General features: G+C 57.9%; 7 protein-coding genes across 7 annotated transcripts; 5 read left to right on the top strand and 2 right to left on the bottom strand.

The window, feature by feature from the left end:
* Positions 1–901: 901 nt before the first annotated feature.
* On the top strand, positions 902–8,547 carry CCMA1212_000631 (uncharacterized protein; the record flags this gene model as incomplete). Its single annotated transcript, XM_073698092.1, has 2 exons — positions 902–1,988; positions 6,489–8,547. The coding sequence occupies exons 1-2, from the start codon at positions 964–966 to the stop codon at positions 8,545–8,547; spliced, it is 3,084 nt and encodes a 1,027-aa protein (XP_073563706.1). The 5' UTR covers positions 902–963.
* Positions 8,548–8,723: 176 nt separating this feature from the next.
* Positions 8,724–10,010, bottom strand: CCMA1212_000630 (3-hydroxybenzoate 6-hydroxylase 1; the record flags this gene model as incomplete). Its single annotated transcript, XM_073698091.1, has 1 exon — positions 8,724–10,010. The coding sequence occupies one exon, from the start codon at positions 10,008–10,010 to the stop codon at positions 8,724–8,726; it is 1,287 nt and encodes a 428-aa protein (XP_073563707.1).
* Positions 10,011–13,489: 3,479 nt separating this feature from the next.
* CCMA1212_000629 (uncharacterized protein) lies at positions 13,490–18,993 on the top strand (the record flags this gene model as incomplete). The annotated part of the gene is made up of 2 exons (XM_073698090.1): positions 13,490–15,062; positions 17,947–18,993. Exons 1-2 carry the CDS (start codon positions 13,590–13,592, stop codon positions 18,991–18,993), a joined length of 2,520 nt encoding a protein of 839 aa, XP_073562915.1. The 5' UTR covers positions 13,490–13,589.
* Positions 18,994–19,642: 649 nt separating this feature from the next.
* On the top strand, positions 19,643–19,984 carry CCMA1212_000628 (uncharacterized protein; the record flags this gene model as incomplete). The annotated part of the gene is made up of 1 exon (XM_073698089.1): positions 19,643–19,984. One exon carries the CDS (start codon positions 19,643–19,645, stop codon positions 19,982–19,984), a length of 342 nt encoding a protein of 113 aa, XP_073562914.1.
* Positions 19,985–20,107: 123 nt separating this feature from the next.
* CCMA1212_000627 (uncharacterized protein) lies at positions 20,108–22,074 on the top strand (the record flags this gene model as incomplete). Its single annotated transcript, XM_073698088.1, has 2 exons — positions 20,108–20,965; positions 21,073–22,074. 2 exons carry the CDS (start codon positions 20,108–20,110, stop codon positions 22,072–22,074), a joined length of 1,860 nt encoding a protein of 619 aa, XP_073562913.1.
* Positions 22,075–22,240: 166 nt separating this feature from the next.
* Positions 22,241–24,437, bottom strand: CCMA1212_000626 (Sugar transporter STL1; the record flags this gene model as incomplete). The annotated part of the gene is made up of 5 exons (XM_073698087.1): positions 22,241–22,703; positions 22,780–23,331; positions 23,489–23,867; positions 24,021–24,176; positions 24,347–24,437. 5 exons carry the CDS (start codon positions 24,435–24,437, stop codon positions 22,241–22,243), a joined length of 1,641 nt encoding a protein of 546 aa, XP_073562912.1.
* Positions 24,438–25,796: 1,359 nt separating this feature from the next.
* On the top strand, positions 25,797–27,134 carry CCMA1212_000625 (Anhydro-N-acetylmuramic acid kinase; the record flags this gene model as incomplete). The annotated part of the gene is made up of 1 exon (XM_073698086.1): positions 25,797–27,134. The coding sequence occupies one exon, from the start codon at positions 25,797–25,799 to the stop codon at positions 27,132–27,134; it is 1,338 nt and encodes a 445-aa protein (XP_073562911.1).
* Positions 27,135–27,928: the final 794 nt, after the last annotated feature.

The following is a 27,928-nucleotide window of genomic DNA, read 5'->3' as shown; positions in this document are numbered from 1 at the left end:
TTTACCATACACATGTGTATCCAGCCAGCTGTTGGACTCATAATCCTTCACCTTGACAGCGAAAGCCAAAAGTAAGCGGAGTCATAGCTCAAGGTATCGAATGGTATGGCGAAGAGGACGGAAAGCCGTGTTTGCCGTGGAACGGATCGCCTGATGGTCTCTGCTAGTCCTCATACATGTATATGCCGAACCGTGGCGTGGGCTAACAGCAACTACCTACCGCCAACCGCTGGCTGACCCTCTGACCAGAGTCCGGCCGTCTTCCATCTTTCGTACCACGCTGTTGGCTCTGACATGGTGCTTGTGTTGTTTTTGTCAACACCGTCGTGTGTAGTAAGCCGTCTAGTCCTTTAGCTGCAGGCTGTCAAAGGCAGTTTGCCTTGGCGGATGCTGAAGCGCGCCGCGGATCGGATGCCGTGCCGCCTACAAGCAGCACCGTTTTTCCCGCAGCATAATCCCCATAAAGCGGAAGTCATCACACAAGTGGTACATACACCCGGAAGAGTCAGGGTCTTACCTTGTTTAGAATTGCTCTCACGCATATCAGCTCGGCGATTGACGTTGAGGATGCGCGGCACGAGTCCGCGGATCGAGATCCGACGATGCGTCAGAGTGGCCTCCGGCACCCCGCGGCCGTGATGGGGGCAGCGTGTCGGGCTGCGATCCAGAGAGTGGTCTACAAGGGTCAATGTCGACAAGGACTGCAGGTAGGCTTCTGTATTAATAAACTCCGAGTGCTAAATGACGCGGACTGGCTCGAGGGGCTTGTGGTTCGGAGCTCAACCGAACTGACGAGCGACGGCAGCGTTGACAAAGGGCAGCAGCCTCCACGAGCATTATAGAGCATCGCCTCTTTTCTCCTTCACCTCCGGGGCGCCTCCCACTTCTTCACATCACGCAGGGCATACACCACCCCAGAGGGAGAAACAACATAGCCAAGGAAGAAACCAACCAACCGCCACCATGTCCTCCGAAAAGCACGAGGCCCTCCAGCCCCTGCACCCCTCCATGGCCGGCAAGCTGGACCCGGCCTTTGTCAAGCTCTACAACGACAACGTGGCCACCAAGCCGCCCCAGCCCATCGACCTGGCGCAGCTCCGGCGCAGCTACTCGGTGCTCTACAGCTACGGCACGGCCCCTGCGCCCGACGTCGGCCGCGTCTACGACGACGCGATCCCGCTGCCCGACGGCACGCAGCTGCCGGTGCGCGTCTACGAGCCCGAGCGGCCGGGCCCGTGGCCGGTGCACGTCGACTTCCACGGCGGCGGCTGGGGGCTGGGCGACCTCGACTCGGAGAGCCACATCTGCAGGCACTACTGCCACAAGGCCGGCGTGGCCGTCATCGACGTTGCCTACCGCCTGGTGCCCGAGGTGGCCTTTCCCGCGGGCGTCACCGACAGCTTCGCCGCCGTGCGGCACATCCGCGAGCACGGCGCCGCGCGCTTCAACGTCCTGCCCGACAGCATCTCCGTGGGCGGCGTCTCCGCGGGCGGCTTCATCGCGCTAGCCGTGGCGCACCTGGCGCGCGACGCAGGCATCCCGCTGCGGCTCGTGGCCGCGGCAACGCCCGTCATAGACGACGTCTCGCAGTATGCCTCCGCCGCCGACTCGCCCTGGCCGTCGATGCGCGAGAACGAGTTCGCGCCCACGCTCAACTGGGCGCGGCTCGTCTGGTTCGACAGGCTCAAGCTGTCGTCGCTGCCGGACGAGCCGGGGGCTAAGGAGCGCCTCGGCTGGTTCGCCAACCTGCTCAAGGCGCCCGACTTCAAGGGGCTTGCGCCCACGCTCGTCTTCACGGCCAGCGCCGATCCGCTGAGGGACGAGGGCGAGCGGTACGCGCAGCTGCTGGTCGAGAACGGCGTCGAGGTGACGCAGCGGCGCTTCCTCGGTGTGCCGCACCCGTTTATGCACATGGACGAGGCGCTGCCGCAGGCTAGGGAGTGCATCGACACCACGGCCAGGCACATTCGGCTGGCGCACTATGAGTCGTGAAGAGGGAGGAGGAGGAGAGGGAGGAGGAGGAGGAGGAGAGGGAGGAGGAGGAGGAGGAGGAGGAGGAGGAGAGAGGGACAACGGGCTGCTGCATGGTCTCGGGAATTCAGAGGGCGTTGGTGTTGCTGTACATGCACGAGATGGACTTTGAGTGCTGCTGTGCTGCAGCCGTCCATGGATGGAGCTGACGACGCAATCGTGTCCCGCTCTCTTATTTGCCAGCTGGCCTTTTTTCCAATCCCGATGTTGAGTGTTTATTCTATGCCCCTCCCCCCTACTACTCTGAGCAATATGTGTCTTCATGGCGACACCAAGTATCTGCTGCCACGATACGCATCAGATCAATGGCGAGGGAAGTAGAGGCTCTTTCTTGTCGACCATTCCATCCAACTGAGACTCATCATCTGAGGAGCAATGCCGTACCACCCACCATGCTCCGAGTTGTCATACATAGCATCAGTACTCGAGCGTATTCGTATGTTGGCAATTTCTCCTGCTCAGTGTACGTGTCAACTCTCCAGAATTGCCGTTGCATTGCAGCATCACCTGTGGGAAGATGGAAAGTTCCGTTGACGTCAATTCATCCAACAACAAGGACGGACTGCTATACTTTTGTAGCATCCTGTGTTGGTAGGGCACTCTGCAGGACAAATTCACACGCACTCTCACACTCGGACATATCCAGTGCTCTCTTCTCGTTCACAATGGTCCCATCGGGAAACCTCTGAGCTGACATGTGCCAAAAGGGAGAGCCGAATCGGGAGCTTGTGCCCGGTCGTCGTGCCACCCACAATACGCTCAAACGGGCTTGCACATCAATCCAACACGTCCAGCGCATGGGTAAACATACATGTAACGCAGACGACAAGAAGAACAACGGCAACACGGCAGCAACACCGGGAAGGGACAGCGGACGAGCAAGGCTCCTGAGCTGTTGTTTGCCTTGAGGAACGGCTCCGCACCTTTTCGCCAATGAAGAAAAAAAAGCTGGCTTTCTGGGTGGAAGAGGCAAGGCCTTCACGGTCGCTTCGACTCGGTGATCTCAGACAAGGCATCCACCCGTCCACTTTTAGGATCCGAATCCCTTACTGGAGCGAGATGAGCCGAGCAAGGGGGAAGTGCCTTTTTCATGCGGTTTCCAGTCTTCTTTCTTGGTTCCTTTCCCTTCTATCCGCACAATGTACCGGTACTCGGAAGGGTTGATACAGGCATGCTCGGCGAGCAACTGCGTGGGCGATGGGTGACAGATCATGATTTGCCGTGTTGATCCTTTGGCGTCGACAGGCACTGGGTTGCTGCTTGCACATGTCATGCCGTGTCACGATTGTCGGTTCCGATAGGAACACAAACAAACGGGTGCGCGATTCATGCGGCCAGATACGCTTCTCGTGACAGCTCGGCAGGGCCCGTACAGTAGGGGACGTTTGGATGCCACGTCGAATTCATCTGTGTGAAGTGCTTGTAAGACGGAGCATTGTGGTCGCCCACGGCTAGCGCCAGGAACTCGACCGCTCTCTGCTCTTTTCTCTCGATTTCTCTTCTTTGCCAAGTTCTCTTCTCCTCTGTTTGCACATTCAATACTGCACGAAAGCCGCTTACTGCTAGTGCTGTTCGTGCCCTGAGCTCACATAGCTCAAGGTGCCTGACCCGGCCAAGAGGGACAAGCTTGACAAGCCCCTCCCGGCCTCTCAAATCTCTTGTGACGGTCCTTGACAAGGGTCTTGGCCCGTTGCCACAAGGGCGGCCTAGCTGGGATATCCGTGATCTAGCGCATCGCTGGGTCCTACTTTGGGCATAGCACCAAGGCGTTTGTCCTGCTTGGGCGCGGCGTATCATGCAGAGGAGGAGGAGGAGGATGAGAGAAGATGAAAAGAGGAGCTCGCAGATAGGAGATAAGAGGGCGAGGCGGAGGATGAATGACAGCCAAATTCCTTTCTGGCGAGCGCGTTGCCCCGTTTGCTGCAGAGGGGAAGAGAGTCGTATTGCTGAGGGAGAAGAGGCAAATGGAACAGCAGACGGCAGAGAGCTGGCTGAAGATGCAGTGTGCCGCACGGTACGGAGTATGGCTGCGAATATCCCCGTTTGAGTGTAAGATGCTACAGCAATGTTTCACTCACATGCTCCGCCCCGACAAGAGAGACATTTGCTGGTCGTGCAGGCTCTGCATTCAGCAGCCGGCGAAGGACTGGCGGAGAGGGGCTAGGAAGAGGGACCTGCATCGTTCAAGTAGGAGCCGAATATCTGCAGTCTTGATTGGCGAGCAGGTGGTTGAAATGCTATGATAGATTTCAAGTTAGCAGGACGACGACTAATAACACACAAAGGTCGACTACCAACCTCGCTAAGTATTGGTACTCGAACGCTGCGGAAACCACAGGCACAATGAAGGGGAACTACGGATCCTGCTCGGCAATGAATCCAAGCAACGGAGCAGCACAACGAAACCGGGGCTTGGAAGCAAGGCCAAGTAGCATGACCCGGCCCCCCTTTGCCTTCTCCCCGGCCGTAGCAACACGAGAGCTAAGCTGCATGAGGCATGTAACCTGTCCCGTCTGGAGGTGCTCGTGTCCGTACTAAACCGGTTCTCCATCCTGCTCTGCTTGTTGGCTCTTGGTGGTGATGGAGGTATCGTTACGGAGTAGTACCTCAGATAAAGATGCGGGTGTAGGTACGTGGTATGCGGGCACCACCCTCGCCTACGGCAAGGTACCTGCTCGCACAGAGGGGCATCACATCGCATCGCATCGCGGCCCTCCTGTCATGTCAGACCCGAATCGACGGGATCAGTGTGTTGCGAGACCCCATACCCATAACCTTCGCACCCATGCTTGGACTTGGTCGAAGTGCGTGCAGGCAAGCCGGGCACTGTATTTATGTATCGTTGGAATGTGTGCTGACCGTCCCCCTCTTTGCTTCGGCTCTTCTTGCAGGCGGTGACGATACTGGTGGAATCGATCCTCCTGGATGTTAGCCCTGCGACAGCGTAGCTTCAACGTCCACGTCCATCCACTAATGAGCCGATGATCTTGATCTACACGGCAGGGAGAGGATCAGCAAACCTTCAAGACATCCAGGCAGGTAGCAGTAATTTGCACCATCTTCTCAGTGCATGATTTGCGCCGTCAGGCTGGTACCACGTACCGCGAAAACACGATAGTAGTCCCAGTCATCGTCGTATGAGGAGGAGGAATGGCTCTCGCTTCGGACACGGCGATGGCGGCATTGATCCCTATTGACCATCTCCCACCCACCCTCCGCAGGGTCTCGTCAACTCGGCCTCTGATGACGGGAGCTTACAAACACTTGACTGAGCTGCATCGGGTGCGAAGCGGGTGTTTGCGTCCTGGTGCTTATTTGCAGGGGTCCGGCCTCGGGGCTTCTGGCCGACCCTGCTAGTCTCGCGATTCTCAGGATCAGGATCAGGCTCGCGCTCGCGCTCTCACTCGCCAAAAAGACGCAAACGAGGCAATAAGTACGCCTGCCAGCTGACGAGTGAGGGAGGTGGTAGGTGTTCTTTGTAGCATCGGCGTTCTTGGTGCATGATCGCGGAGTTTGGAGTTTGGAGTTGCATGGGCTTGTTGGAGTCTGGTTGAAGCTGCAGGCTTCGATGGCCCGGGGAGCCTGAGGCATTGATCGCACCGCCGTCAGCGTCCTTCAGTGGGCTCGGGCAACGCTCCAGGCACTGGATGAATGGACGGAGCCCCGAACGCTACAAGGCCCCGAACCTTGGAGTCCCCAGGGCCTCCACTGCAAAGATGCCCGCTGCAGCCAGATCGGCGCCACCATCCAGCCCACCTCGATGTACCAGTACCGGCACGCCTGCTGCACCAACTGAGGCATCTCCCGGGGTCCTGCAACCCATTCCCGCGTCTGAGGTTCCATCTCTCTTCCTGTCTGTTCTGTGTTATTATTATACCATGTTCCGCTCTTTTCTCTGTAGAACCAACCAGCTTGCTTTGTCAAACGGGCTCCAGCTCTTCCCCCCCGATCCACGTTCCCCCCCGTCCTCGACAAGCCCTTTTCTGTCCTATCGAGGCTCGACTGGAACCTCGTCATGCGAAGCAGCAGCCGGCGGATAGCGAAGAGAGGCCTTGAACGAGAGAAACGACACGTCGATACCAGTGACTATTACCGCCACAAAAGCCACGGCTTTCTCTTTTATTTTTAGCATTGCCCGAGCGACTTTCGACAGCGGCAAAAACTGGGGCCTGGAGCTCAGCCAACCGCGTATCGCCAAACCGCCAACCAGTTGTTAGAGAGAGAGAGCACGAGGAGAGGAGGAAGTGAGCGAGAGTGAGAGCGAGAACTTGTAGCAAGGCCGGGAGGAAGCGCAACACCGGTGCCTGGGTGAGACGAGGATTTGCTGGCGGGAACGCAGCCGTTGGTGAAAGAGCGCGAGGAAGGCGAGAGAGAGGGACGACAAAGAGGAGGAAGAAACAGAGAAGCTCCATTCGACCCCTTAGCCACACCATCGCCATCGCCATGGGCTCCGACAGCCGCCCCGTGTGTCATCGCTGCGCCCAGATCAAGCAGGCCTGCGATGGCAGCGTGCCGTGCGCGCGATGTCTGCGCCTGAGCCTGCCCTGCCGCCCGCGCGACTCGGGCGGTGCGGCCGGCCAGCAGGCGGGCGACCTGCCCAAGGCGCGCATCCGCCGGGTGCAGACGGGGTGCCTCATGTGCAAGCGCCGCAAGAAGAAGTGCGACGAGACGAAGCCGCGATGCGGCGACTGCAGGCGCCTGTGCCTGGACTGCGCGTGGCCCCCCGAGCGCTCCAAGGACAAGCCCGCAGCCTCTACCGCTGCCCCTGTGTCTGCGCCTACCTCCGCACCCGCAGCCGCACCCGCAGCCACAACTACAGCTGCAGCTGCAGCTGTTACCGCAACGGTAGCCGTGCCGGGCTCCGTGATTCCGATGCCCGTCCCTGTCCCCGTTCCGGTCTCCATTCCGGCGGCGGTGGTGATGACGGCGTCGATGCCGGTCGAGTCTGTTGTGGCGGGCAGGGACATTCACGAGATACCCATCCAGGAGGAGCCCGTCACAATCAACGGCATCACCGACAGCAGCACCGAACTCATCATCCGTGGGAGCAACAGCCCGGCCCTTAGCTCGTCCAGCACAAGCAGCAGCGGCGGCGCCAGCCACTTCTCGCTGGACCACCACTTTGGCTTTCTGCCACCTCTATCGCCGCCCTCCGGCAATGACTTTGAGCTGGAGCTGGCCGCTGACAGGCCCGCCTGGGGCCAGCACGGCTCGTCTGCGGTCGGCTGGCACGACGCCATCACCCCCATCAGCTACGACAGCCCTCGATCAGACTCCCACGAGTCCCTCATCGTATCGCCCATGTCATCATCGCCGTCTCTGTCCCTCTACAACCCCCAGTTGCTGCCGCAGCTGACGTCCTCCCCCGACAGGGCCCTGCTCAACCACTACGTCACCATTGTGTCCTCGCTGCTGTCCCGTCGCATGTCGACGAACAACCCCTACAACGGCTATCTGCTGCCCATTGCTCGCGACAACGACCTCGTCATGCACTGCATCCTGGCGCTCTCCGCCAACCACTGGCGCAAGCTGCAGCCTCAGCTCGCCGACAGGGGCCTCTATCACCAAAGCAAGGCAACGCAATCTCTGGCCAGGCTGCTGCCTCACGTGGATCGATCCAACGCCGACATCGCCCTGGTCAGCAGCCTGTTGCTGTGCATGACGGAGCTGTTCGACGGTACCAGCGAAGGCTGGCAGCTCCATCTCAAGGGGGCCAAGAGGCTGCTGACGGCCTTGATGAACCAGCAGCAGGGCGATCGCATGAACGGCCACAACAAGTTCCTGGTGCGTCTCGCGCGCTTCCTCGACTCTGCCGCCACGACATCGACGTGTAAGCCACCGCTCATGGGCGAGGATGAGCGCGAGGCGGCAACGCTGGACCGGCTGACGGCCGCCCCCGACGACGAGGACTCGGCCATTTACGGCATTCCCAAGGAGCTGTTCCATCTGGTCGACGTCGTCAACTCGCTGGCCGACAAGCGCAAGAACCGCGTGGATCGCGCTTCGGAGGCCGCGTTTCGCAAGGAAGCCTCGCAGATTGAGGAGCGCATCAACCACTGGTCGTACGAGTACGGCGGCCGGCAAAGGGCCGCTGCCTGGACCAGCAGCGTGGCCAACGACGATGTCCTGTACGCGACCATGGCCTACGAGTACGCCATCAGACTCCGCCTGCACCAGATTGTGGAAGGCTACGACCTCAACGATCCCAGAGTCGTCAGCAACGTCGAGGGCATCCTGGAGTCGGTGCAGAAGATCCGCTACGGCAGCGCTCTGGAGCCGTGCCTCATGTACCCGCTGGTCATGGCCGGGGGCGCATGCTGGACGATGGAGCAGCGCGTCGTCATCCAGGATCGCCTCCTCGTCATGGAGCGCACCTGCGGCTTCGGGTACATTTACAATGCGCGAGCACTGGTGGAGCGTGTCTGGAGGATGCGCGATGAGACCGAGGGCACGGGCACCATTGTCAACTGGGCACGGATCCGCTACGAGGAGATGCATGGCCTCGCCGTTTTCTAAAGCACATTCTTCTGAAAGCTTGCCTGTCTGGCCAGCATCGTTCTCTGGACGGACTTGTTCTTTGTGTTCCATGTCTTGAAGGCTAATACACATTGCCGATTCGCACCAATACTGTGAAGTCTCGAAGGGCTATCACTGTAGGATTGCCTCGATGTTAACAGACATCAAGAGCTCACTCACGGCTGCTGCGCGTCATTGGCCGCGGATCGGGCGGACGGGTTCGTGAATCTCTCCACCAGCTCGGCTATGTGGGAATGCATATCGTACCCACACACTTCTTCAATGGTCAGCTTCCCCAGCCGGTCATTGGCGCTGCTCCAGCCTATACGTTCTGTGATGTCTGTTCTGGCTCTTCGGCTGCTCTCTTGCACTCGGGTGGCCCGCGGCTTGCGCTCCAGCTCGTACAGCTGAAGCTTCTCGGGTATCGACAGATGTGCGTACTTGGCTGAGAAGAGGATGCCGAGCGCTCCAGCATCTTCAAGAGCCATGCATGCACCTTGAGACTGATCGGGCATCATTGGATGGGCCGCGTCTCCAAGGAGGCAGCAGCGTCCGCTCACCCAATACGGGTAGGGTTCATGATTGTAGAGGCGCCACATCTTGATGTCCTCTGCGGCGCGAAACAGGAGCCGGAGCCTCTCGTCCAGGTCGGGGAACGTTGCCGCCAGGTTCTCGCCCGTGGACGAGATATTCCAGCCATCTTCCTTGAGATTGTTCTTCTCGGCCGGGTAGAAGCAATAGCAGCTGACGACGTCGTGGTTGGAGCATGGGCTCATGACGATCTTGTCGATGCCCTTGCCGCCCCAGAACTCAATGGCACTGTTGTCGGCGAACTCTTGCAGGCCCAGCTGGCGGAGCTTGGCGGTGCTGATGATGCACCGGTAGCAGCACGAGGTGGATGGCGTGACCTGAGGAGCAATGCCGAGCTGCTCTCGCATCTGGCTTCGGATTCCATCCGCACAGACGACAGCATCGTGCACCGCCTCGGCGCCGTTGTCGAATGCTATCTTTCCCTCACCAGGGTCCAGCCTGACTGCCTTGTGCCAGACCCTCAGCTGTGCCGGAGGGCCCTGGCCCGCTTCGGCCGTCGCCACGTCTTTCAGGTGCTTATGGAGATCGATGCGGTGGAAATTGTTGTAGTCGGTGCCGAACCGCTCACGATAGTCCCCCAGTGGATACCGGGCGGAAACGTCTCCCGAGGACCAGTCGTGCATGATGAGGCTCCGCAGGACGACGGGCTTGGCAGAGGGTATGTCGACTGCCCATTCTTGCAGGAAGCGCGAGCCGTTGGAGGCGAGCGACAGGGACGCGCCGACCTCTCCGCCAAAGTCGTGTCGCTCGTAGATGGTGACGTGATGGCCGGCGCGGCGGAGGGCAATGGCGGCGGAGAGGCCACCGAGGCCTGAGCCGATGATGGCGATGTTGTAGGAGGGTGCTGGACGTGTTTCGGTCGTGGCGGGCATGATGATGGATTTTAGGTTATTTTGTCTTCTGCACAGGTATTGACGGCAAGGGTCTCTCTACAGAAGAGAGACGATGAAGATCTGAATATAATTGGGGAGGAAACGCAACAGGGGATAGTACGTTGATGTGCACGGGACTATATCTTGAGCATCTGGGTCACGCGAGTTGGTTGGTAGTTTTCAAGGAAGAAGAACAGCGTCGAGACGGAACAGGAGCATTTACTTGCTACCGCGAGAGATGGCAATTGGTGTAATTCTGTGCTCATCGCAGGCGGGATGTTTGTGCAGTTCTGAAGAGCCCTTTGTTACTTTCTTTTTCTTTTCCCCTTGTGCTATCAATATACAGCCAAAACGAGCAGGCAAGCAAGCATCACCCTGGTTTGGCTGTGAAGTCTTTCCATACCATAGGTCATGATGGACCTGAAGATGGAGCAGCAGCAGCAGCAGCAGCAGCAGCCACACGGACTGCAGGGACTGCAGGGACATGTAGTTTGCGGGTAACACAAGCCTAGTTACAGTAGGTAAGTTAGTCTGCAGTTTGTCGATTCGCCGTCGGAGCAACGGCCGTCGTTTGCGCATCTTCTTTTTCCGCCGCGAGCATGTGGGAATGTGGGAATTGTGGTCTGTTACTTATATGGAGCTGGTGTTGCAGCCGTCGGAAGCCGGGGGGGAAAGGACCCGACGTTGCCTTTGTTGCATCATGATGCCGTTGCTGTGCCTTACTTTGGTGATGCTATATTACGATGTGCAGCATGATGAAACATAACTTTGTGTAGCCGAGGTGAAGTGAATGTTATGTCGTTGCTCCGGGCTGCTTGACCTTCTGTTAGGAGATGTAAGTGAACGGAGGGATTGTCAGGGATGGGTGGGCTGCGTCAGCACTCTCTGTCTTTCGAACTGGCGGAGGATATCAGAAGTATGTATTACGGAGTATGATGGAATTGGATGTATGAAGACGAAGAATACGCAGGTTGTTTGCGCGTCGTGCGTTTACGACGGCGGCGTTGATGCATGGCTCAAGGATGACGGAGAATGCCAAAGCATGTAAGCCGCAGGAAAGCATATGCGGTCTCTGCGGATGCACTGGGACGGTTGAATCAAATGAGCAATGATACGGCGTAGGCCAGACGGTGGGAAAACTGCATTGTAGTGCTTCGTGGGGGTTGAAAACCTGAAGCAGAGGGATAAGGGTTCAAAGTCCTCTTGGACCAGAGTCGTTGCCTCCGTGCTTCGTTTCTAAAGTTGGCATCAATTACTGCTGGGCTGAGATTGACGGTCTGCCCCTAGCAATGATGCGCCGTCGGTCATCGACTCGCTTTGTTCGAGTCTCCCATGTTCTCGCATGCGGGATAATCTATCTTGGTCCTCCTATGGAGTTGTCGCTGTTAAGAGAGCTTCGTCATGCCAGATATGGAAGCCACGGACTCCTCATTTACTAGTGCAGGTCTCACCATGTTTCGTTCCTCTAAATTCGCGGGGAGCGATTCAAAGACATAGAGGATGGCAGCGGGAGCCGCATCGATCGGAAGGCTCGTTAATCAGTCCCTCCCCCCCCTCGGCGTGCGGCCGGCCCTATGTACACTCGCCATCGCATGGTGAGCGAAATGGGGGCAAGGGGGGCACCATCGCTGCAGGCTGTTGTAGACCCTCTCATCCAGCTGGCGGAATGAGTGCTTGGAGTTTTGGGACTTCGTCTTTCATGCCCTTCTTGGTTTGGCTGCCTCTGCGGCTCCGTAGCTAGCTTCATGTCTTCGCATCAGCACTCGGAAGAGACCCGAGCGCCCGGATCCGCGGGATGAAGCGCGGGCGGAACTAGTCCAGGCAAAGCTGTGTGGGAACAGGACAGAAGGGGGGGGACAGGGGTTTCCGACGGCCGCAGATTTTTGTGCTAGAGAAGAAGAGGGGACAAGGGGGGGTTGAAGAGGTGAGAGGTGAGGGAGATTCGACATTGGCTGGAGAAGAAGAGTGGCAGGCTTCTGCTTGACGTTTGTGTCGCTTTCGTTATTTAAAACTCGGATTGTAAGGAGCAGGGAATGCATAACTTAGCTTGCTGATGGCATGTCAACTGTCGAACGAGATATTCGAGCATGTTTCCCGGCTGATGGCGGCAAAGCTGGAGATTGAAATATCGTATCGACAGAGGAACCGCCCTAGCGAACGCCTTCCGAGGGAGGCAAAAGGCCGGTGGACAGGCCGCCTGGGGCTGCACGCCCGATTCTGTAGCGAGCGGGCAAGCGTCGGCATCACTGTCTGGGGAAGAGGCAGACGGACGCTCATTCAATGTGTCCGCGTCGGATCACGTTGAAGGCCGTATATGCGAAGACCGTGCCTGATCTGAGGTTGTATGACGAGGTCATGGTCATGAGAGAGGACAAGGATGAGACATTGGCAGTGCGGCCGAGCTCAAAAGCCGACCTCTCTTCCTTCCGCACCTGAGCATCTTTGATCGAGATGATGGTTGATGCTGCAGAGGCGATGCTGATGAACAGATCCTGTGGTATCAATGGCCCACTGCAACGTCGGTGCTGCTCTACCATCGAATCAGATCATAATCTTCCGAGGCCAGAAATGAGCGAGTCTGGGTAGGCATGGTAGAAAGAGGCATTGATTTTCGGATTGCGAATTTGCTCGGTCTTTTCGTCCCTGTTCGAAAAAGTAAGACCTTCCCTTCTGGACACTTGAAGCCCTGCTTAGTGCTGTCAAAGTGCCGAGCTGTGCCTTTTCCTTGGAACGAGCAATCTTGAAGGGTTACGGCCGCTTCTCAGTGCTCATGGGTGATGTTCATGCTTCGTGCGGTCACCGGCATGAGCTGCTCTTTTAGGTGCATTTTGCAATCTGCAACAGCGGCGGCCCCTTGCAGCTCGCTCTCGTCCGAGTGATACAGATAGATGCAGTCTGTGAGACACGACCTATGCTTCTGCTGAAGGTTAGCACAAACGGAAATCGACATTTCAGCCGAGGGAGAAATAAGGAGATACATACCTTACATACCTCAGCTGCGTGTGTGTACGAGCAAGGCACCGATATGACCTAGGTAGTATCCATGACCCAGGTCCGCCAACGTTACATCGTATCAGGACGCTGCAGGAAAGAAATAAGTAAGGAAGAAAAAGAACGAACTGCCGCGCCCTGCAAACGGAACTGCCCAGAACCACCAACTCGACTAACCCTAGGTAGAGCCTCTTTTTTTTTTTGAACAAGGTGTGGTAAAGGGTGTGGCGGGCGAATACTAGCAGGGCCGAGAATGCCAGTCGGGAAAGAGAATCGTATGTTTCCCGTCTTTGATTCCTGGCTTGGTGCGGATGCCAATGTTTGATATATGTATGAGGCTCTCCCGGGTCGGTCTCTGGTTGGAAAAGCTTCATGCGTTGATGTTTTAGCCATCCTTCGGGCTGTTCACGACCCTTTGCTTTCCACCACCCAGACTTGCGGTGGGTTTCCATTGTTAAAACAATGAATTGAGCCACACCGATTTTTTCCCCCTTCTCATATTTTGATGCCCCTTTGTTCAAACATTGTATCGCCTTATTGTTGAATTCCATCTCCTAACTCATACCCTCGCTTCATACTCAGTTCGACATGTCCGACTCGTCCAGGATGGACGAAAAGGTCGCGTCGCCAGTGATCTCGAGCCACGGCTCGTCCCTCGACGATCCCGCGGCCAAGACGGAGCAGCTCAGGCGCATCTACCGAAAGATTGACATGCGCCTCGTGCCGCTCATGTTCTTCTGCTACTTCCTGCAGTTCCTCGACAAGGTCATTGTCAACTACGCCAACATCATGGGCATCGCCAAGAACCTGCACTTTGTCGGGAACGACTTCTCGTGGATGGCCACGGCCTTCTTCATCGGCTACGCCGTCGCCGAGTTCCCCCAGGGCTACCTGATCCAAAAGTTCCCCGTCTCCAAGGTCCTCGGCTTCAACGTCCTGCTCTGGGGCATCATCGTGTGCTGCACGGCCGCGACGCAGAACTTTGCCGGCGCCGCCGCCGTGCGGACGCTCCTGGGCATGTTCGAGGCCGTCATCACGCCCGCCCTCATCATGATCACGTCGCAGTGGTACAACAAGAAGCAGGCGACCCTGCGCACCGGCATCTGGTACTGCGGCCTGGGCGCCGGACAGGTCCTGGGAGGGCTCATCTCCTGGGCGGCGCAGCACGGCTCGACCACCTCGTCCTTCCAGAGCTGGCGCATCATGTTTGTCTCCGTCGGCGTCTTCAACCTCTTCGTTGCCTTGGCCGTCATCTGCGTCATGCCCAGCGGCGTCCGCGAGGCGGCCTTCCTGACCGAGGACGAGAAGGCGCTCATCGAGGAGGTCCTGGCCCGCGACCAGGCTGGCGCTGGCAAAAAGGTCTTCCGCGCGTCCGGCATCTTCGACGCCCTCAAGGACCTCCAGGTGTGGCTGCTGTTCCTCAACACGATCCTCATCGTCATCCCCTCGGGCATCATCACCACCTTTTCGGCCACCATCATCAACTCCATCTTCCTGACGCCCAAGAAGTCGGCGCTCCTCAACATGCCCGCCGGTGCCATCTCCATCTTTGCCACCCTTGCCGGCACCTACGTGATCTACTACAACCTGCCTCGCTGGCTGAGCATCGTCGGTCTCCTGATCCCGACCATTATCGGTGCAGGCCTCATGTCCTTTGCCAAGTCCAACGCCGGCGCCCTGGCCGGTGTCTACCTCATCAACTTCGACGTGGCCCCCCTGGCTCTCATCTACGCTCTGGTCGGCGCCAACACGCAGGGATACACCAAGAAGGTGACGGTCAACGTGATGATTGCCATTGCCTTTTCCATCGCCAACATCATCGGCCCGCAGACGTTCCAGGACAAGGACAAGCCCAAGTACCTGCCCGCCAAGATCACCGTCCTGGGCGTTGCCGGCGGATCCATCATCGTCACCATTCTGCTGAGAGTTCTATATGGCATGCGGAATGCAAAGACAGCCGCGGCCCGTCAAGCGGAGTTGGAGGCCATTCGGCGAGGCGAGATTGACGCCAAGGCAGTCGAAGACGACCAGACGGACCTTACAAACCCGACCTTCCAATATGTATACTANCTTCACCTGGCTGCACCATTTCACTATCAGGGGGGGGGGGCTGGATGCCTTCCGAGCTGTGTATCTGCGTGCGAGCGTTTCTTTTCTTCGTATTAGTGTGATATCTGAAATTCTTCCAAAAGTCGTTCATCTTTCCGTCCGTAGTTCTACGAGACGGATCATAGAATTGCCAGAGGCAGTCCTAGTTCATCTATTTAGTCTTTTGTTAGTTGTGTCAACTTTCGTATCATACAATCCAGATGTTTCGGCCTCCGAGTCATCCAAGAGTCGGCCCTCGTTGAAGAAAAGGGGTAGACAGCTCTAGAGTGCTTACCGATACTGCAAGCGTCGCTGCCACTGTCACTTCCCCACACAGACGTGTTCGCGTTTGATAACATCATGTAACAGAAAGAGACATGGAATGAAATCCATCCGCGTTCCTTGAGCACAAAGTGCAAATTCAAATGCGGATGTACATATGTGTATCGGTCCTCGGAGATATCCAGTACAATCAGAACAAAGCTGATGGTACATAGAACGTGCTCGACTGTCAAGGCTTCAGTGGCTGCGAGAACCTGTGCTCTGTACGTGACGGACAACATGTCAGTCCCATCATCCACCCGCGGATAGAGAGGGGGGCATAGCTCGTGTACCGAACGGCAGTCAAAAGTACTGGGAGCGGCAGATGGGCAGGCGGATCGAAACTGTCCCCGTCGTTTGACGCCTAGCTCCATAAGCCGCACAAGCTTGCTCGGGCAAGTTGCCATGAACATGCTGAATCAAGGGGTGCTCCATAGCAACCGCAGTCGACATGCGATATGGCCGACCCTAGTTCGTCGTATGGGCCGCGGATACGGAGTGTGAGCCATCTAGGAATAGCTCGACTGGAGCGTCAGCCCGAAACACGGCATCGAATCATAGCCCGTTATTCCCAGAGGGACAGTTTGCTGGGGCTCGGTGTGGCTTGTATCACAGCAGGGCTGATATTGACCATTCCGTGATACTAGACAACTCGCAGTCGCATGGGCCGCTAGCTGTCTTGATACCCGTCTGTGGGAGCAGTATTGGCGTGTTTGATGCTGTGGTTGGCCGTCTCAGCTCATACCCAATGCATCGCTCATACCCAATGCATCGCTCATTGCCTCCTCGCAAAGTACCGCGTGCTTGCCTCTTCTGCTCGTGCCTTGCAACACAGACGATATACTTCTTGTGAATGGACAAAGTGTACAGGTATACAGCGAATCCTGCAGACTTGCCGCATCACAACTACCGACGGCTGCTCCTCTCCCCTGCCTGACGTACATATGCACATGCGCCAACTCATCATTCACTCATCAAATTGTTGGCTGATTCGAGCAAAACACAGGCTGATGGACCGCGACGCCTTGCTCCATGCTCGATCAACATGACCTTGGATTGCAGAAAAGCGTTTCATCGGCGCTGGTACGACTCCGCGGCGCGGCTTGAACGCTTGAAATTGCGACGGCCATGCCCACTGTTACTCGGTGATCTTCCACTCGGCCTCTTGTCTCGTCAGGTGAGCGGCTCTGCAGAGCAGAAAGATGGCTGCATTCTGTCAATCACGGTCCGTTGTTGCCTCCTCTGCCTCGTGTCCCTATAGGACAGGAAATACATTCTTGTTAGTGATAACTCGCACGCATGCTATCCGTGCGTCAGATGATTTGCTGTCTGGCTCTTTGGTGCTAGAGTTATCAGCTGTGGCGTTGCCAGCGCGGTCTGGTCGAAGCTGACAAGATGCATTCCACCAAGGCGGCTAACCATTAGAAAGAGGGCCAAGTAAAGAGCGGTGTCACTAATCATGATGAATCTGTGGCATCAACCCGAATAATCCAGAGGGGCTGAGTGAGATGAAAGGCAACAGGCTCTGGCCATGCTAGTCTGACTGAGGTTGTGATATGCTTGTACGGGGAACGAATGAATCGGTATGCTGTGGTAGCAAACATGGAGACATATGGTACACACACAACGCCGCCGGCGCATCCATCATGAAGCATGTAGGAAGCTTCAATAGCGTATGAGGAATCTTCTGAGATGGCTCTTCAACAACAATGGCGCAAGGTCGGCGCCGACAGAGCGTGGTAATACAACATGAGCGATTCATTACCCTATACGCTGTGTATCGGTAACCCCGCGATGACAGGAGCCATTGTCGCCTCAGCTCGTGCTACCTACTCCAGAATAATCAGCAACCTGCCAGAGACTCGCCCGCGCACATGTTCAACCCACATTCCGCTCAACGAGACTGCATGGCCTTACACCGGTCCGCTCGGCGAAGTCGCCGGGGCCGGAATCCGGGTCTGCCTCTCCTCTCTGCCCCACCCCGGAGGGCTCTGCAGAGACGCAAAGGCTTGCTCGCAAGAGAGCTTTGCGACGGCTGCAGGGGGTCGGGTCGGCGCACGCTATGCAGCGCCGTCTCGAGCAGCCAGTCGCCCGACAGCGTGGAAACGCCGACGCTGATCCATCACTCGTCTCTCGCCTCTCTGCGTGGATCTGTCAAAGGGCGTCGAGCTTCGTGTAACACCGGACTGAACTGCCCGTCGGCAACAAGACCAGAGTACACGAGGACGCAGTCATGAGCCTGCCGTGATGCTCCGCTGGCCTGCGCGCTTAGGCCGCTGCTTTTTTTTGTTCCGTGGAGATTTGTCGATAGGGCGATCCGTCGGTAGGTATCCGATGGAGCATCGAATACATAACGATGGCCTCCCGGGTTCCTGAGTCGACGGTTGACACCAGCAAATAGTCCAGGCCTACAGGAAGACAACACTTTCAGCTCTGACCCCCTCATCGGCCCGTGTTTCCAACGCATTGCTGCATCATACCTTTTTATTTTCCATTATCACGCAAAATGCCCTCATTACTTGCGTCTGGGATTGAGCCGCCGGCACTGATCGTCGTCACAGGCGCCAACGGATTCATTGCACAGCATTGCGTCGCCGCACTACTCCGGGAGGGATACCGTGTAGTTGGAACCGTCAGAGGCCAGAACAAGGTTGCTGCGGTGAAGAAGACACACAAAGGGCACCCCGGGCTGGAGGTGGTTGTCATCGAAGACATCACAAACGCTCAGAGCTACCTCGACGTCATCGGCCCCCTATCACCGGCTGCAGTTCTTCACCTGGCTGCACCATTTCACTATCAGGCAACCGACTTTGAACGAGAGATGATGATCCCCGCGGTGCAAGGGTCGACCGCCATCCTGGAGGCTGCCGCTAAGATCAAGAGCATCCGGAGAGTCGTCCAAACGAACAGCTTCGCCTCCATATACGACGCCTCGGCCGGCCTCAGCCCTGACAAGACTTACAGCGCCCAGGACTGGAGCCCGCTGACATACGAAGACGGAGTCAAGGCAGACAACGCCCCCGCGGCATACCGGGCGAGCAAGGCGGCAGCAGAGAAGGCCGCCTGGAAGTTCATGGAGAGCCGAGTGCTCGGGTTCGACCTCGTCAGCCTGTGTCCCGCCATGGTCTTTGGCCCGTTCCTGCCCGAGGCCAAGCCCACGACGATTGCCGGCGTCAACACCAGCAACCAGCTGGTCTGGGCCGCCGTCTCAGCCGGTCGAGACTCGCCGGTGCCGCCCACTCGGGGACCCGTCTGGGTCGATGTCCGTGACGTTGCCGACGCGCACGTCAAGGCGCTCCAGGTCGTCGAGGCCGGCGGCTGTCGCTTCTTGCTGGCCAGCGGCGTCTACTGCAACCAGGAGCTGTGCGACGTGAGCCGGCGCGCGCTGCCCAAGTACGGAGATCGAATCCCGGTTGGCGAGCCGGGCAAGCGAGAGTCGCACACGCACTTTGGCGTCAGCACTGCCGAGGCGGGCCAGGTTCTGGGCGTCCGGTGGCGAAGCCTTGAGGAGAGCCTCAAAGATGTCGTGCCTCAGCTGTTTGAGGTTGAGCGGGGAGAGGCCGAGGTTGAGAGGTCTGCCTGAGATTTGAGGGAAGGATGGCTGCTGTTAGGGGACGGTCGCAGGCGCAAGTCCTCAGTACCTGCCGGGGTAGCGATGACCTCAGCGACTGGCGAGCGGTGGCAGGACGGAGTCTTCAGTACCCGTGGCTGCTGACGGGATTCAACCGCTAACCTGCTGCCCGTACTCCGTACCTACAGGTACCCCCTGCAACAAGAGCAGCTTCCAGCATCAGTTGACCGGAGCTGGGTCCGATGCAACACTGCATGAATGTAGCCGTCACCACTGCATCAATTTCTTGTCTGCTGGGGTAAACTAGTGGCTCTACAGGTAGGTAGGCAGCTTCCAAGGCATGAAAGGAGTTTCTGGAGTTTGGATAACTGGGCATTTTGGTGTATGATAACGTCAGGTACTACTTTAGCTCTATAAGGTACCTATGATCGATGGATAAAGACGGGAAACATTTAGTACGCATGAAACTCAAACGAGATTTGCCTGTTCACCAACGCCCAATCATGCGATGCCTGGCGCACAACTGCGACCGGGTATTGAAGAAGAGACAAGAAAGACGAAAACCCTCGAAAACGCCGGTGAAGTTGTAATAGGAGGCCGGATTGGGACACCCTGCACTGCGACGTTGTAGTAGTGCAGATCCTGCGTGCACACTGTAGCAATGCCTGCGGAGCGACAAGTGCCGCACCGTACAAGCGCCGCCGGCTGGCGCGCAGTCCGCACGGTGCTCTCGTCGTCGTCTTGCTGCTTCGGGGATGCGAATCCAGCAGCTTCACCCTCCCTCTCGCCTCTGCTCTCTCTCCCCTCTGGATGCATCTGCAAAGCCGCCGTGCAGCCGCCCTCGGGAACCGCCACTCGCGCACCGCCCGCCGCAGCGACACGCCCGCCGACCGAAGCATCGCCAGCAGCGCCCAGCACCCGCGTGTCTCACCGTTTCCCCCCCTTCCAGGTCCCAGCGCAGCCCTCTGCAGATACCCAGACATCCGCTATAGCTCTGCACTAGATCGCGTGAGAGACGAGGGGGACATGGGTCTTTGGCCGTTTAGGCCGCTCCTGACACGAAAGCGAATGGCACGGTGCCCACGCGTCTGCTGAGCCTGAGCCTCTGAGCCTGAGCGCCTGAATCATGTCGTCGGACCAGAGCCCGCGCGACCTCCCCAAGCCCAAGCAGCGCCGCATCTCGCGGGCCTGCGACTACTGCCACCGCCGCAGCATCCGCTGCCGCCCGGCCGAGGACGGCACGGGCTGCCAGAACTGCAGAGACTTTGCACAGACGTGCACTTACCACCGCAAGCCGCGTCGGCGAGGCGTCCCCGCCCGCGGCAGTGGGGGAGCCTCGGCCAATCGACATGCGGTGGAGGGCGTGCCAGATGCCGAGTCGTCGCGATCGCCCTCGCAGGGAGGCGACCTGCGCATCATCCCCGAGATCCAGCATACGGGGACGGGGCCCAACGCCAATGCCTCGCCGCAGTCGTCGGCCGCCGCCTGGCGCGCGCCGTACATTGTCAGCCAGGCCACCGTCGTCGACCTCGTCGAGCTGTACTTTGAGATTGTCTACCCCATCTTCCCCTTCTTCCACCAGCCATCCTTCACCCGCAAGATCTCGCGGGCCGAGTACAACACCAACCAGCCGCTCTTCGCCACCACCATGGCCGTCTGTGCCCTGGTCGGCGGCCGGGTGCGGGACGGCTCCGTCATGAACCCGCGGTGGGACGTCGAGGCGCTCCAGAGGGAGACGCTGCCGGACACGTTCTATGCCGAGGCCAGGAGGCAGCTGCTGGAGTTTAGCGTGGAGAGCTCCGACTTCAACATCCTCCGCGCCCACGCCGTCGTGGCCATCGCGGCCATTCAGAACGGCAAGGTCCGGGATATGCATTACCATCTCGGCATCTACCATACGCTCATGGCCATGGACGGTCTGCACGACGAGGCAAACTGGCCATCTGGCATCGGGATCATCGAAAGGGAGGAGAGGAGAAGAATGGTAAGCGTTTCTCCGTTTTCCCCCTTTTGCCGAAGTTACACTACATATAGCAACATGGAGCACGCCCAGCTAATCTGCCTGCCCTTGGCGCGGAATTATACACACAGTTTTGGTCGATCTACACCTTGGACATCTTCACCTCTGTGGTCTGGAACGGCGTTATCCGCTCACGGGAGCAGCAGGCAAATGTCGCCTACCCTGCCGAGGTGGATGACCAGTACATCAGCGACGGGGGCATTGCGCGGCCAGGCCTCTCGCCTAGCGGGCTGAGCCCTCCCATTGCTCGCCTCGTCCTGACCGCGCAGTCCGACTGCTGGCTGTCCGGCTGGAACTTCATCACCGATCTCTACAGAGTCCTGGAGCACGCTCTGGCACGCTTCCGGGAGCGGAGGAGGTCGTTCATGTCGGAAATCATCGACGACCAGTCCACAGTGACGGGGACGTCTGTCCGCGATAAGGTGCTCCGCATGTACTTGAACCTTCCCGAGTGCTATAAAACCACGCCCAAGATGACCTTTAATCAGAAGCAGGATCTCTTTGGCTTCCAGGCGGCCAACATCACCGCCAGCCTTCAGCTCCTCCGCATCACGCTATTTGCTGCCGGGGGTGCAAGCATCGCGGAACGCTGCGACATTGCCGCTGACGTCGTGGATGCGTTCAACTCCATCCCGGTGCAGTACTGCCTGACCATTAGCAAGCCGCTGCTGCACCATCTGGGAGGCATAGGCGCCATCCTCGGCTCCGTGTTTGAAGAGCCTCTTAGCGAGGCCGAGTACAGCCGGGTGAGGTCCGTCATGTTGGCAATGGCCAGGCTTCTCGAGAACCTCGAGACGATTCACCGTAGCTCGAGTGCGAGCGAGAAGCTCCGGTCCCAGGTAGCCCGCATTGACGAGTACATGTCTGCCCAGCGGCAACAGTCCAAACCGCCCCATGAAGAGGCTCCGGTGAGCACTACGGCGCCGGTTGAAGGTTCCAGGGCTGCTGCGCGTGCTTGCGAGCAGCAGCCCCCAGTCAACTCAGAGGTGGCGGGCGACTGGTCGTTCCAGGTGCCCCCCGACTTGTTGGGCGATCTGACGTGGAATTTCGATTTCGGTTCAGTGTGGACTTGAATCTGGAAGAAGAAAGATGCCAAGAACGAAGCAGACGAAGCAGCGGAAAGGAAATAAGGGGGTCCTATCTCTCTCTCAGTGGCTCATGCATTATGAGGCTGACCATTCCGATCAAAGGTCCATCTGTATGTTCCAAATCAAGGGGCTAATATCTGTCAACAAAAATTTACATGGTAGCATCGTGGTTGACCTCGATTCTCTTCTCATCAGGGCTTGCGATTTCCGTACCGCTTTCCGCGTCCCTGCCGTCCACCTCGTCCAGGAGCTGCCTGGCCGCGACGGCAATGTTGCCGCCCGCCTCGTCCACGCGCCGGTGGTACTCCTTCATGTTCTCGCTGGCCAGCACGCTCTCGCTGGTGAAGAGGAGCGAAATCTCCTCGAGGGTGCGGTTGGCGAGCTCCGGGTAGATGAGCCAGACCACGGGGGTGACGACGACGTTCATGGCGCCGAAGAAGAGATAGGTGCCGTAGCCGGCTCTGCTGAGGAAGATGGGCATGATGAGGGTGGTGGAGCCGCAGCCGGTGGCCCAGCCGAAGATGGTGAAGCTGTAGCCCTTTGCGCGGACTTCCTGGGGCCAGATTTCGGTGCCGTAGATCCAGCAGGGGATGATGTTGAACATGGTGAAGAACCTGTATATTATCGATTTAATATCGAGCTTTTTGATTTCAAAATAGCTATGCACATGGAGAGAGAGAGAGATCTTACCAGACGTAAATAAAGACAAAACTTGCGGCAGCCGTTCCGAGGCGTCGCGAGAGCTCCGGATCGGAAACGGCATTGTCCTGCGACGTCTTGATCAAGGCGGCCACCAAGAAGAGGCAAATTCCCTGGATGACGAAGGAGGTGACCAACGACTTTACGCGTCCCATCCGGTCAATGACGAGCGCCGCGGCGGCCGTCCCCGGCACCCCAAAGGTGTTGGCCAGGCCGGCGAGCCAGAGGGCCTTGTAGGAGTCGAAGCCGGCGAGCTGGAAGAGGACGCCGGCCCAGCCGACGATGGCGAGGATGCCGGTCCACTGCTGGATCCATTGCAGGGCGAAGCCGAGGAGGGCGCGGCGGCCGAGGTGCAGCTTGCCGGAGAAGCGGCCGCCGAGGACGATGTTGGCGAGGTCGTTGCGCTTGTGGTGGTTTGCCTCGACGATGGCGTCGAGGAGCTCGACTTCGCGGGCGATGACGGGGTCTTCGGGGGTCAGGTCGCCTCTGACTTTGCAGAGGATGTCAATTGCTTCTTGACGGCGGCCGTTGGCGATGAGCCATCTGTGTTGGAGGAAGAAGAGTCAATGGCCATTTTATTTTTTCACATATCTACTACATTTGTTGAAAGAGAAGGACGCCGCAACTGGACAAAAGAAGGGAGAAGATGAGAGGAGAGGAGGGGGATGGGATGCCAAGTTTTTGTATAGAGGAAACTCACCTGGGAGACTCGGGCAGCAGCGGCACGGCCACATCGACGACGAGGAGGGGAATTACCATCCATGCCAGAGGGAACCGCCAGCGGAACTCGATGTTGGAGTTGCGGATGCCGAAATTGATCCAGTAAGCGATGACGATGCCGAGATAGTTTGCGACAAAGACCAGGGAGAAGCTGGAGCCGCGGTCGTGCGACTGGGACAGCTCGCTGACCCACGGCAGGATGATTGCGTTCATGAAGCCGATGCCGATGCCCGCAATGACGCGCGCGCAGATGAACATGCTCGCGCTGATGCTGCCCGCCATGAGGCCCGCGCCGAGGATCCCGAAGGCGGTGCCGATGAGGACGCCGCCCTTGCGGCCGATCCTGTCGCCAACCCATCCTGTTTTGTTTGGAAGATGTGGTTTTAGCACAGAGTCCTACACAACAACAACGACACACCAACTCTCTCCCCGTTCTCTCTGTTTTCTTCGACACCCTCTCTGTCTCTCTCTGTGTCTCTCTCTTTCGACCCGGGGAAGGATTGTTCTCGTACCGCCGATGAAGCATCCCCACATGCCCCCAAAGTAATAAGCTGCGGCAAGCCCGCCTTGCTTAGTGGTGTTGGTAACGACCCCATCGTGGCCGATATCTGCCATCTTGATGAAGCCTGGCGTGGCGCTAACGGTCCCAAGGACGCCCTGATTATAGCCTTTACATTGTCCAACAGTCTCATTAGCACCATGGCAATATCCTCGTGCATGACGGACCCTGAAGAAACTAGCCTCGCAAGGGGACCTCGGCAGGCGGGGAATAGGGCAAATAGTCAAACAGCTCCATACGAGCTATGACTGGTGAGTTGGAGGAGGAGCTATTTCGTACCTTCGAAAATCAGGGCCGTGGCCGCAACCACATTGATAAGGAACAACAGCACCTTTCCCGGGACATGGCGCCAAAGCTGGAGACCCGCCATTGAAGCGACGGGATTCCCCAGCCGCGGGAGGATATAGCCGTTTGATAACCGTTTCTAGCCCGTGCTCGAAAGCTTGTAAGTGCTGGCTCGTGTATAAGCCGGCGGCAATTGGTGGCGAGTCGTCAATCTGGGCTCGGGAAGAAGCTTGGACACTAGATAAGATCAAGGGGTTAAAAAAGTAAGGAAAAAGATGGAAAAGAAAATCGGAGACTGGGGAGAGGTTTGGGGACGCGGCCGCGTAATAAGAGGGAATAAGACTGAATGGAATGGCGGTCTCTGAAAAGAGCAAGGGAGCCAAGAGAAAGTGATAGATAACACGACAAGCCCGTCCAAAGCGGCCGTTGGCAACCCAGGTCAGCCAAGGCCCTTTCATCGTGGCGTGGTCGCAGTGTCTTTAAAGAGAAGTCGAAGCGAGTGCTACCTTTGGCATGCGTGCGTTCCAGTGCTGGAAACCAGCAGCAGCCATTTGCTGTCTCTCTTCCCCTCTCACTCTCTTCCCCCTCTCTCCCTAGGTCTCTGCTTATAAGCAGGGTTTCTCTTGGCCCATCACGAACCACGAGGAAACGGATCGACGGTCCCCTCCCCCGGCTGCCCGTTCCCTAGCCCCCGGAACCCGTACGGTAGCTTCTTTAGCCTCGCAGTGAGAAGCGCAAAAGATGGAGCCCTCAGAAATACGCGCTGCCCCCGAGGGCAACTTTGGGAGCATGAGCTTGTTTTTTCCGGCGGTTGTTTGAAAGCTCGAACGAGGCAAACGAGGGAGGCGGCGAACGCGCGAAAAGCCCGGCACTATGAGTGAGTACTTGTATTTCCTTCCCACCCCCTCACGGCTAAAGCAACTGCCTAAACGTCTAAAAAGGCTTCCCCAGCAAGAGGCTTTGACGAGCCGTGGCTATAAGCCGAATAGATCAGCAACCAAAGCAGGATTTCCGGTTTCGGCAACTGGCCGTTTAGCCGTGCGAGGCGTTTTGACGCGGGGATGGGCATTGGCATTGAAGGGCGAGTGTGTGTGTGTGTGTGACATTCTGTTGGACTCGAGTCGGGCTCGACTTCGCGCACACACAGAGTTGATGCGCTTTTTGGACTTTGATTCTCGCTCAACACTATGCCGTCTAAGCGCCAATGATGTCCCGAGGGGGCTTCTGAATAATAGCGTGATACTCCTGAAAAGCCTGGATGAACAGGGACGATCGTCGGCTGTTTTATGACGCTATAGAGAAATAAAAGACCAGCCGCGTTCTCTGGGTTTGGGCCAAGATTCGGGCCTCACATTCGCTCTTACACAGAAAGCGGACGAAGCTCTCTCCTTCTCTCCATACTGACGAAAAGAAGAGCCTTATTAGAGACCTGAACATCATCAATATGGGATCCGTTACCGCCGTCATCTATGGCGAGGAGTCGTCACCGCTCGACATGACCGTCCTCGGGCTCAACTCGGGCACGTCCATGGACGGCATCGACTGCGCTCTGTGCCGGTTCAGACAGGCGTCCCCCAGCGAGCCCATGCACTTTGAGCTGATCAAGTACGATGAGATCCCGCTCGAGCCCAAGATCAAGAAGAGGGTCATGGACATGATTCTTCACAACACCACAACGCCCGAGGAGCTGTCCGAGGTCAATGTCGTTCTGGGGGAGACGTTTGCGCAAGCAGTCCACGCCTTCTCCGAGAAGCACCGCATCCCGCTGTCGTCCATCGACGCCATCGGCTCGCATGGCCAGACCATCTGGCTGGAGAGCATGCCCCAGGGCGGGCGCAAGAAGTCGGCCCTGACCATGGCCGAGGGCACCTTCATCGCCTCCCTCACGGGCATCACGACCGTGACGGACTTTCGCGTGTCGGACCAGGCAGCCGGCCGGCAGGGCGCGCCCCTGATCGCCTTCTTCGACTCCCTGGTCCTCCACCACCCGACCAAGCTCAGGGCGTGCCAGAACATCGGCGGCATCGCCAACGTGTGCTTCATCCCGCCCGACGTGGACGGGCAGCTCAACGACGAGTTCTTTGACTTTGACACGGGCCCGGGCAACGTCTTCATCGACGCCGCGGTGCGCTACTTCACCAACGGGGAGCGCGAGTACGACAAGGACGGCGAGATGGGCAAGGCCGGGCGGGTGAACCAGCAGATGGTCGACGACTTCCTCAGCACGCACTTTTACTTTGCGCTCGAGCCGCCCAAGACGACGGGCCGCGAGGTGTTCCGCGACACCATCGCGCACGAGCTCATCGAGCGCGGCATCGCCAGCGGCATGTCGCCCGACGACGTCGTGGCCACCATCACGCGCATCACGGCGCAGGCCATTGTCGACCACTACAGGCGATACATGCCCACGCAGTACGGGCCGCTGGCCGAGGTGTACATGTGCGGCGGCGGCGCCAAGAACCCCAACATCCTCGACCACCTCAAGGCCTCGTTCCCGGACACCAGGTTCGTCATGCTGGACGAGGCGGGCATCCCGGCGGACGCCAAGGAGGCCATCACCTTTGCCTGGCAGGGCATGGAGGCCGTCGTCGGCCGGAGCATCCCCGTGCCCTCCCGCGTCGAGACGAGGCGCGGCTACGTGCTGGGCAAGGTCAGCCCGGGCCTCAACTACAGGCGCGTCATGAGGAAGGGCATGGCCTTTGGCGGGGGGCTCGAGCAGCTTGACCCCGTGAGGGAGCTGGTTAATTACGTGGACGGCAGCGCGTACGACAACAAGGTGTGAGACAAGGTGCAAGAGAGGACGGGCAAGTACCACCTTGGCAAGTCCAGGCGAACGGATTGTGGCACCATTTTGATGTTAAACCCCCCTGATGGTATTCACGTAGGTAGACGAGCAGACTTTGGTGCTATGTCGTGTAGGGCACTTCAATCTCCACAGCTATAGAAAGAAACGACAAACAAGATGATAAAGCAAAGAGGAAAGGCGGGAGACGATAGAGTCAGAGCGAGACTTTTGCCGAGGTGGCATTTCCGGAGGACTTTGGGGATGGCTGGGTAGGAGGCGGAATGGAGTAAGGGAGGTTCGGCGCGAGCGGTTTGTGTGTATGTATCTCTATCAGTATCGGGGGCTATGGGGTAATGGGCAGAGGAGACGCATACTCTGAATAGATGCGAGAGTGTTTTGCAGCATAAAGTAGAGGAAGACTAGGTACTGAAGCTTCTGTGGCATACCTACGAAGTAATACATACCTTACTTGGATCTAAACTTGCATTTCCCGGCCAAAGGTTGAGCGAGCAACGTGAATCAGAAAGGGAGAAGGCCTGCCGGTCTGTCCTGTCAGTCACTTCAGTCCCACCAGGGCACTCGAGGGAAGTGCACCTACAGAAGTACGACGCTGTTTCATCACTGTGCTACCGGCGAGGCAGCCTTTTGTCGGCCATCCGCCATGTGTCTTTTGTGTCCTGTGGCTTGTACGTAAAGCTTCCCGTCTAAGTGAGCTGATGCGGCCTCTTTCCCTCAGAACTGGTCGTACATACACCCAACTCTTTTTTTTCCCACAGAACTGGGATACCCCG

The sequence above is a fragment of the Trichoderma ghanense genome, assembly GCF_004382785.1.
Source record: "Trichoderma ghanense strain CCMA-1212 chromosome Unknown scaffold_0, whole genome shotgun sequence".
In the NCBI taxonomy this organism is placed as follows: domain Eukaryota; kingdom Fungi; phylum Ascomycota; class Sordariomycetes; order Hypocreales; family Hypocreaceae; genus Trichoderma; species Trichoderma ghanense.
The sequence above is the reverse complement of the archived record's forward strand: the minus strand, read 5'-3'. Positions and strand labels throughout refer to the sequence as shown.